Source organism: Setaria viridis, chromosome 1, assembly GCF_005286985.2.
Source record: "Setaria viridis chromosome 1, Setaria_viridis_v4.0, whole genome shotgun sequence".
Lineage (NCBI taxonomy): Eukaryota > Viridiplantae > Streptophyta > Magnoliopsida > Poales > Poaceae > Setaria > Setaria viridis.
In genome coordinates this window covers 9,075,973-9,086,412 of record NC_048263.2, presented here as the reverse complement: position 1 = coordinate 9,086,412, position 10,440 = coordinate 9,075,973, and the positions used below count along the sequence as shown (strand labels likewise).

At 49.1% G+C, this 10,440-nt stretch overlaps 1 protein-coding gene across 1 annotated transcript; it reads left to right on the top strand.

Annotated features, from left to right (window-relative positions):
* On the top strand, positions 1–2,684 carry LOC117845356 (endoglucanase 4). Its single transcript, XM_072290865.1, has 3 exons — positions 1–1,135; positions 1,232–1,324; positions 1,666–2,684. The coding sequence occupies exons 1-3, from the start codon at positions 500–502 to the stop codon at positions 2,503–2,505; spliced, it is 1,569 nt and encodes a 522-aa protein (XP_072146966.1). The 5' UTR covers positions 1–499; the 3' UTR covers positions 2,506–2,684.
* The last annotated feature ends 7,756 nt before the right edge of the window (positions 2,685–10,440 follow it).

Sequence of the window (10,440 nt, the reverse complement as noted above, 5' to 3'; positions counted from 1 at the left end):
AGGAGAGGAGAGAAATCATGGGTAAATGGGTCTTTTGTCAACACAAGTGCTAAACTTTAACCCCTCACCTAAACACCCAAGGGCTAAATTTTAGCCCCAACATTTGAGAGGGCTAAATTTTAGCCCAGGGCTAAACTTTAGCCCCTCCTCGTCTTAGTCCTCCTGATTAGCATCCGAACATCTAATATGACACTGCTAAAGTTTAGCACTTAGTATCAAATACCCTCTATAGCTACACTACACTACACAGCGGCAGCAGTTTGACCACCACTCACGACATCCACTGCACTCTATTGCCCCGTAACAGACGCCACCTTTTTCGGTTGCTTCCAACGAACAACTGCCATACCTGTCGTCGTCTCCACCCAGCATCCCATACTCATGTGTGTCAATGACGCAGCAGCTTGATTTGATCTGTCCATAATCCGCTATATATGTTCCACTGGGATGACACCTGACAGCATGCACTCGTTGTAGCTGCAAAATACGCATCGAGCTAATGGCGGCCGTGAGCGCCACCAACAAGGCCGCTGTGTTCCTCGCCGTCGCCGTCATCTGCCTCCTGGCCGGCAGCAATGCCGTGGCGGCGTTCAACTACGCGGACGCCCTCGACAAGGCGCTGCTCTTCTTCGAGGCGCAGCGCTCCGGGAGGCTCCCGCCGGGGCAGCGCGTGGCGTGGCGCGGCGACTCGGGCCTCTCCGACGGCTCCGCGGAGGGGGTGGACCTGGTCGGCGGCTACTACGACGCCGGTGACAACGTCAAGTTCGGCCTGCCCATGGCGTTCACGGTGACCATGCTGTCGTGGGGCGCCGTCGAGTTCGGCGACGCCATGGCGCGCGCCGGCCAGCTGGAGAACGCCAGGGCCGCCGTGCGCTGGGGCGCTGACTATCTGCTCAAGGCGGCCGCGGCGGCGCCGGACGCGCTGTACGTGCAGGTGGGCGACCCGTACCAGGACCACCGGTGCTGGGAGCGGCCCGAGGACATGGACACCCCGCGGAGCATCTACAAGGTGACCCCCGACAAGCCCGGCTCCGACGTCGCCGGCGAGACCGCCGCCGCGCTGGCCGCCGCGTCCCTCGTGTTCCGGGCCTGCGACCCGGCGTACTCCTCCAAGCTGCTCCAGACAGCTCGAAAGGTAACAGTAACCTATCGATCGATCACCCGATGTCTGGTGAACTCAGCTCACATGCCTCGCCGGCGATGCCCGTGACGACATGACGTGCGCGTGCAGGTGTTCGATTTCGCGGACAGGTACAGGGGCTCGTACAGCGACTCGCTCAGCTACGTGGCGTGCCCGTTCTACTGCTCCTACTCCGGCTACCATGTACGCAACGCAACAAGCTTTGACTCCTTTGTCTCTGCCTGTCGATTTCAGAAACTTTTTGTTGTTGCAAGCGTCAGAATTCAGACGCATATGCGTTGCATGGAAAGGCACGGGCCGGTACATCCAAAACTTGTTGTCTCTTTCACCAGAGATGGCACATGTCCCTTGCATTTTCTCTGAATCTTTTCTGAGCTCTTGGCAACCAATAACCTCGCAGCTTCAGTTCAGCTAGATTCCTTTCTTCTTCTTTTTGCTGGATAAGCCAAAGCTAGGTTCATTTGGGCCAATCATAGGAATTGTTTTGGTAGTTTTAGTACTACTACTAATGAACAACCATGCAGGACGAGCTCCTGTGGGCGGCGGCGTGGCTTCACCTGGCGACGGCGGCGGGGAAGGGCGGCGGCGGCGCCGGCAACTCGTCGGCGGACACGTACCTGTCGTACATCTACGCGAACGGGCACACGCTGGGCGCGGATCAGGACGACTTCACCTTCAGCTGGGACGACAAGCGCGTGGGCACCAAGGTCCTCCTCGCCAAGGGATTCCTGCAGCCGCACGCCGCCGGCGACAAGCCGGCGGCGGCGGCAGCCGGGCTGAAGCTCTACAAGGCGCACGCCGACAGCTACGTGTGCTCGCTGGTGCCGGGCGCCGCCGGGTTCCAGCCCTCGCAGTACACGCCGGGGGGGCTCCTGTTCAAGGAAGGCGACAGCAACATGCAGTACGTGACCTCCACCACCTTCCTCCTCCTCGCCTACGCCAAGTACCTCAGCACCGCCGGCGCCTCCGTCTCCTGCGGCGGCGGCGGCGGCGCCGTGCCGCCCTCCGCGCTCGTCGCCGTCGCGAGGCGGCAGGTGGACTACATCCTGGGCGCGAACCCGGCGGCGACGTCGTACATGGTGGGGTTCGGCGCGCGGTTCCCGCGCCGCGTCCATCACCGCGGCGCGTCCATGCCGTCGGTGCGCGACCACCCGGCGCGCATCGGCTGCGACGAGGGGTTCCGGTACCTGCACGCGGCGGAGCCCGACGCCAACGTGCTTGTCGGCGCCGTCGTCGGCGGGCCCGACGGCGGGGACGCGTACACCGACAGCCGCGACAACTACGCCCAGGCCGAGCCGTCCACCTACACCAACGCGCCGCTCGTCGGCGCGCTCGCGTTCCTCGCCGGCGGCCGCCGCCACTGACGAAGCTAGTACCTTGCACGTGTAAACTAGAGATCTATGGATCGATTGGTTATGCTGCACATAAGCGAGTGCATGCAGGTTGTATCCGTGGTGCGTGTCGTGTCAAGCATGCCGATCAGGTTTGCAGATTTGCGCGGCCGAACAAATGAGTCGCGCCGGAAATGCATCATGTTCAGGCATTCAGCCAGTGTCGTCTCTGTCTCAGCTCTGTGATCGCAGAAGATTGACCGTAGGCCTATTGGGCCGTAAGAAGCATTGTCCCCAGGCCGCCGGCCCTTGGTTCGTGGGCCTCAACGCCGGAAAATAAACAAGCGGTGGCCGCACAAGGAAAAATCCAGTTTAGAATCCTCTCTATCTAAAAAAACCCCATAAAATCCAAACTTTTTAGAATTTTTCCCCTCCTATTGGAGAAAAACTAGCAAGGTGGCTCGCACAAATAGCACGGCTAGATTTGTTGCTCTGCCATTTTAAAATCCTTTATTCAAGACATCGTAAATTTACAATCAATCAATACATAATTTCTAAATTGCCTTGACATATTTAATAAATATAGTTGCATATGCCATGTCATTATGATGATGCTTATACATCCTCCCAGCAGATCAGTCGTTATTATTATCCCTCAATTTTGAAAAAAAAATAATGAAATTAAGCGGAAATCAACAATGTGTAGGTCATGTTTTAATTAAATTTTACTGCTGTAAACCCCTCCTTCCATCACCAGTGTCCCTTACTTTTCCCCTGTTTTTAATCTAAAATATTAGCTATTATAAATTTGATTTTATGTAGTCCTTTGTCTAGGTTTTTGTTCCCACTAAGTATGAAAGTCTGACTACGCATTGATTTATTTAGATTGTTTTTACTAAAAAACCTACGTATTTATCTATATCTATTTCACATAGTAGACTCTTAGTTCATTCGTTTAATTCTGAAGCATATCAAAGGGGCTGCTAATTTACTTTTTTTTTTGTCAGCTTGGGCTCACCGTGGATTTTTGTTGTATTTCTTTTTGTACCTTTTGGTTGCGGTTATTGTTTCCATACTTTTAAATAAATTAATTTAATTATTTTTTTGGAAAAGAATATGGAATATGTCCTCGAGACGCACCATGGTTTCTCTCGGTCATCTTTGTCCTTGCCGGGAAATTGTTTTCTGCCTCAGTTTCTCTCTCTTTGGCCTTTGTTTCCATCTCACCACCAGTTGCTTCACTTGCTCCTTCATGTTTCTCAGATTTTCTCTATTGATTTTTTCCAACCGTAGGTGGCCATCCACGCCATGCTGTCGTTTCTTTGTTCGTTCGAGCACACTTTAGGCGCCATGAGGGTACCGAAACTATTGAGATCTACACTGCCTGCTGTTGTACCAGCTTCCGGCATGGGTGCCAGCGCCATCGCCAGCCAATCTGCTCACCACCACAGCACCAAAGCTGGTTGCGATCTTCAGTGCTCGCCTGCGGTGGTGCCTGCACAGTCCCTGTAGGCGGACAGTCAGCTCCACCACCTGCCTCGTGAGCACCTACAGAACATCTCATCTGAACGTATTTTTGTTGATCCTGACTATTTGCCTGCTGCACACGATTGCACTTGATCAAGCTCCTAATAGGCATTCAAGCCTGCGGATGGAACCTGATCAAGATCCTTGCGTTAAGATTGCTTTGATGTATCATTCAAGCCTACATATGTCGTTACGTTGAGATCGTATGGAGGCAGAGAAGCGCACGTAGGTCGGAGTGCTAAGAGCCTACGGCGGGACAGCTTTGACAACGGGGATCATGGGTGGCTACTGGGAGCCCGGGTGGCCAGAGATCTTGACGTACGGGGCGAGGTTTGGCATCGGCCGGTTTTTGCATGGAGGCGGGCGCCATGCTATGTGAGGAATCAAAAGGATGGTCATGTGCAATCGTGGGGTAAAAAAAATTATAAATATGGATGCATGTATTTATTTTCAAGACCATGTACCTCCGTTCCAAATTATAAGTCGTTCTAACTTTCTTGGAAAGTCAAACTATTTTATGTTTGACTACAATTATAGATAGAATCATAAAAGTTTATGGTCCGAATAGATATACCATGAAAATATATTTAATGAAGAAATAAATGGTACTTATTTGGTATTATGAATGTTAGTACTTTATTGTATAAATTTGGTCAAACTTGAAATGCTTTAACTCTCCAAGAAAGTTGGAATGACCTATAATTTGGAACGGAGAAGTATTTATTTCATAACAGCATAAATGATCCAAATATTATCTCTTGTAGTTCTAGCGGTGGAGGTACAACTTAAAAAAGGAATTATACTTTGTCACTATTTCCATCTACATTTATAAAATAAATCTTAACTCTCGAGTCAATCTTGACCGTTAGATCTTCATAAAATCCAATGGTGCATATCCTTATCTTTTTTTCGATTATCGTGGTAATTTTTAGACTCTCTCGGTGAGCGTGGTGATTTCTTTTAACACTCTTGTACTAAGATAATAGATAGATAGATAGATATATAGATAGATAGATAGATTAGCCCATTCCCTAAAACACAAAGGAAAAGGAAAAGGAAATACTTGCAGCTCCAAGCAGGGACGCTGGAGATGGGGATAGTGCGCATGACCAGGGGATCGATGAAATCGACCAACATAATTCGTCGTTTTTCATGAAAATCGATCCATTCTTTGCTAGGGCCTAGGGGTACATGCGTTCATGCGGTTTTCTTCGATCACTGCAATGCTCGACAGTTCCGGTGTTTTCGTTTAATCAATCATGTTGACGCAAACAAAACCGGACAACTTGGGTCGGTGAAACCAACATTGCATCTGCTGCAGCTAGCGTTTTTGCTACTCACACGCCATGCGTCACAGTCACACCGGCCATCTATAAGTAAGAGATGGCTCTCGCCCTCGATTCAGAGCAGATCACAATCTATCCAGTCCACGATCCACACTGCCATCACTAGCTAGTAGAATCGAATCACCAATCCTTGGAGGAACACGTACGTCGAACAATGGACGGGTCGTCGTCGTCGTCGTTCAAGGCGAGATCGTCTGCTCCGAACCACCACCAGAAGTCGTCGTGGCCGGAGGTGGTGGGCATGGCGGCGACGCCGGCGGTGACGAGGATCATGCAGGAGAGGCCCGACGTCGCCGTGGAGGTGCTCCCGCAGGGCACCCACCTGCTCCCCGGCCCCAACCCCAAGCGCGTCCGCGTCTTCATCGACGCCCATGGCGCCGTCGCCAAGACCCCCCGCGTCGGCTAGGCTGCCGCGCGCACGCATGCTGCGGCTAACACCGGCCGCCGCCGGTAGTACGGTCCAGCTGTGTATCGTTCGTGAGCTGCAGAGACCTGTGAAAGCTGTGACATGTAACTCTGGCAAAAAGTTGATGAATAAGAAATAAAATGGGTGCCACACATTTGATCACAGTACAAGGTTTTGGTGGGTACGATCGATCATCAATCCATCCTGATCCTGCGCTAGCTGTGTGTCCTCAATCCTCCGCGTGTTCCGGCTCGACGCCGACGCCGTCGCGAGCGTGTTCCTCCGTGGCGCTGCTCGAGCATGAAGATGGGTTGGACGGCCGTGCGCGCGCGCGGACAGCGTACGCGTGCTCACGGCGACGAGCCGCGCGAACGCGCGGGAGGCGGGGCTGCAGCGTGCGGGCGTGCGGCCGGGGGTCGGAGCACCTGGACTGGACCGCGAGGTCGAGTTCAGCATCGATCCTTTGCTCTTCTACCTCGTGATGTGACGAGGAGGAAAGGCCGCCGGGGCAGAGCACGACGTCCCCAGCTAGCTAGCCTGTCTCTTCCAGAGTGCCCGCTGCCTTCGTGGGCGGCGCCGACCGGCTGGGGGATCACTGGAGATGAAGCTCGGCGCAGCGCATCGTGCAAGGGGAGCGGCGGCCCATCGCGAGGACCATGCATGGAGTCATGGAGACTTGCCGCCGCCGGCAACTATTCGGGTCGACCGATCTTGGCCGCACGAAGCGGATCCAACGACCAGCTGGGGAGTTACAGCCGAGAGTTCCATTGATGTGTGGACCATTAAAATCAAAAGAGTTAAAAAGTTCCTGAAAGACTGGGGACGGAGTTTAAAGGGTCATACAAAAAGATATAAAAAAGTTCTTAGGAAGATTTACTTAAGCTGTAACAAATGAAGGAGATGTATACTTCCCACTAACTTACAAGAAAGGAGAACCTTTATCCAAACAGAAACACAAAAGATCTTAGCAGAAGAAGAGCTGTAATGGCATTAAAGATCAAACTCGAACTGGATTTTGAATGGAGATAATAACACCGAGTTCTTCCACAAGGTGGCGAATGGCAAAAGAAGGAAAAACACTATTTTTAGCCTACAACATAATGGCACGTCGGTAGAGGGAGAAGAACATCTTCTCAAACACGCAACACAATACTATAAGGAGCTGTTTGGGCCCTCTGATTGCCCTAGCATCACAATGGATTCTGAATGTTGGAAAGACAATGAGAAAATTTTGCCAGAAGACAATGAAATCTTGACTAGAAATTTTTTTGAGGAGAAAATAAAAAAAGTAATCTTATCAAAAAAACAAACACGGCCCCTGGGTCCGACCATATGCCGATCATATGCCGATAGAATTCTATCAGACATGTTGGGACATCATTAAAAGGGAAATTTTGTGGATGTTTGAAGACTTCTCTAAAAACTAGATATTGGCATACTCAACTATTTAACTATAACTTTGATTCCAAAGAGTAAGAAGGCGAGTAAAATACAACAATATCGCTCGATATGTCTCCTTAATGTGATATACAAAAATTTCACAAAATGCCTCAGACTTGAAGAATGTATGGGTAAAATTATTAACCAATCTCAGAATGCTTTCATTAAAGGAAGAAATATCATGGATGGGGTAATGAGCCTGCATGAGATTTTGCATGATACAAAACAAAAGGGAAAAGATGGTATAATACTAAAGCTAGATTTTGAAAAAGTATATAATAAAATAAGCTGGAATTTTCTGATGGAGTGCCTACGGAAAATAGGGTTTAATGAAAAGTGGTGCAAGTGGATCTGAAAAGTAATGACCATTGGTACTCTGAGTGTAAAAGTAAATGATGGGATGGGGGATTACTTCATGTGTGGTAAAGGGGTTAGACAAGGGGACCCTCTGTCGCCCCTGTTATTTAATATAGCAACTGACACATTATCCAAAATGATCAACCAAGCCCAAGATAATCAGATTATCGAGGGTTTTGTTCTAGAATACATTGATAAAGGAGTGGCGATATTGCACTATGCAGATGATACTATTTTATGCCCTAAGGATGATGAGAAAGTCGCTAGAAATACCAAAATTCTGTTATATTTGTTTGAAAAAATGTCTGGTCTTAAGATAAACTTTGACAAGAGTGAAGTGCTTGTGGCGAGTGAGGATGAACAAAAATCTATCACATATTCAGAGATGTTTAATTGTGCAATAGGTTCATGGCCCATGAAGTATTTAGGTGTACTAGTGTCGGGGGAGGACTGCACATCAATGATTGGATCCCTCTTGATGAAAAACCCATAAAAAGATTAGATGGTTGGAAAGGGGGAGTGCTTTCCATTGAGGGGAGGACAGTCTTAATAAAAGCATGGCTTAGTAGCATCCCTATATACTGCATGTCCATGTGTTTGCTCCTGAAAACGATACATGGAAGAATGGATAGAAATAGGAAAAGTTTTTTTTTGGCAAGGAGGGAGCATGAAGAAAAGATACTTTTTGGTAAAGTGATGTAAAATCAGTAGACCAAAGAAAAAAGGGGGTTTGGGAATCCATGATCTAAGGAAAATGAACCTAAGTCTTCTTTGCAAGTTGTGGTGGAAACTTGAAAGTGGGGATTGTGTATAGCAAGAACTTGTTAAGAAAAAAGTATGTGAAAGAGAGGTGTTTGACTCAATTAAAGATCAAACCAATGAATTCAACAATGTGGAATGATTTGCTAAAAGTAAAAGATCTCTATTTGAAGGGAAGAGTTATGATTTTTGGAAATGGCATAAATACTAGACTTTTGGTGTGATTCCTGGTGTGGGAATGTACTTCTAAAGGATAAATTCCTGGAGTTATCTGAGATATGCAATGAACAATCTTGTTCTGTTGCTTATATGGTACATAAAAACTGGAGGCTTGGGTTTAGGAGATGGTTAGATGAAAGTAAACAAAACCAAATGAGAAGGTTAATGGATATGCTGACTTATTTTGCCTTGTCTGATGAAAATGATTAACCAAAATGGTTAGGGGAAGGAATCTTTTCAGTTAAATCCATGTATTCTCACATGTTCAACGCTGAACCCACTATAACATACAAAAAGATATGGGAAGCAAGGATGCCACTGAAAATTAAGATTTTCATGTGGTTGGTGCAACACAATGCGATTCTTTCAAAAGATAATTTGGTGGAACGGAATTGGCATGGAGATGAATCGTGTGCTTTCTGCTTAGAAAGAGAGACATTAGAACCCATGTTTTTTTTTATGTGCTATGGCTAAATACATTTGGAGTTTGGTTGCGTTGGTAGTGGGAGCAAACTGTAGACCCTATAATCTGGAACAATTTTGGATCTGGGCTAATTCTATTCTTCAATCTGGTAGGAAGTTTCACATGGTTGGGCTTTCTACTATTTGCTGGGACATTTGGCTAGCAAGGAATAGTGTGTGCTTTGATAGAAAAATTATTCGATCTCCTACTGAGATTATTTGCTCTGCCTCATCGTTTCTCATGTTCTGGGTAGAATTACAAAAAGGAGGAAGACAAGCGAAGCTGAAAGAAAGGGCGGAAGCACTCAAGACGACGGCGTTACAATTTCACCCTCAGAGGCTCCATCGAGTGATGCAGGAGTGGTACTGCTTTAGTAGAAGAATGGCTTTTGTCAAGATGATGTGAAAAAGGTGTAGATGCGGTGGAGAATGCAAAAATCTGGAAAAATGGAAATGCAAGCTGGTGTTTAGTTGTAGTCTTTTGTTAGCTGCTTGGTTTCATGTTGGTGTCTAAAAAACTAAGTTTCGTAATCTTTCGGTGTCATCTATGTTGGTAGTTTAACTCTGTCTGCGGGTGTAATTTCGAGGAAAAAAAAGGAGCCAAGGGGTGGACGGTATTTCATTTACCGTCCGCCCCCGATTCCGGCATTCTCGCAGCTCACGGCGTGGCTGCTCAGCAGCGCCGGCTACCGTTCTGCGTCCCCGGCGTTCCCGCGCGCACTCGTTGGGAGCCCCGGCGTGGCGCGGGATGGTCGGGCTCTGCGACGACGGCAACGGAGCTTGGATGTAGGTGAGGGCGCTCTTCGACGACGCCGCCGGAACGCGACGCAGCCGTCCGGGCTCGATGGACGATCCGCGGCGACCAGTACCTAGCTGGAACTCACAGACGCAGCTAGCTTATTACCTAGCTGATCGAACAATGAAATTAAAGGATCTACACATCCTAGAATCCTATATTTCCTGGACGGCTGTTCCAAGATGTGCAGAGGCTTGTCTGAGGTTGCCTGTCGGCGACGCAGCCGCCGCCGACGGCGCGAAAACGTCGTGGCCGGAGGTCGCCGGAGCTGCTGGCCGGGCAAGCCTAGCTCAGTCCGAGCTTCTCAGTCGCCGTTCGTTTTGATGACAGTGACGCCTTTTCCGGCGGCTCCGGCTTTGCCATAGCAGGGAAATCTTATTACTTTCCAAAGGTTTTACACGCGTATGTACACTCTATGTACAGTGACCAACGATCGACAAGATACTTGCTCGGTTGCTCCAAGGCGCTACTCGCCAAGCACGCGTGACGTGGCGGTGGCAGGGTGTCGTCACCGTGCGCGCGCACACGAATCATGGGCGAAACCGATGCTCGCTCCATCGGCCCATGGCTAACCCCATAAGTACAGATTTGAGCTGCCTGCTTACTCATCGACCACAAGCGGCAGCTAGCTAGCTTGAACTGGCCGTCAAATGGGA

Excerpts from the sequence above, each read along its gene's own strand:
- LOC117845356 (XM_072290865.1), top strand. The coding sequence starts at position 500 with ATGGCGGCCGTGAGCGCCACCAACAAGGCCGCTGTGTTCCTCGCCGTC. Across the intron at positions 1,136-1,231 it reads TGCTCCAGACAGCTCGAAAG|GTGTTCGATTTCGCGGACAG; the intron begins GTAACAGTAACC and ends GTGCGCGTGCAG. Across the intron at positions 1,325-1,665 it reads GCTCCTACTCCGGCTACCAT|GACGAGCTCCTGTGGGCGGC; the intron begins GTACGCAACGCA and ends ACAACCATGCAG.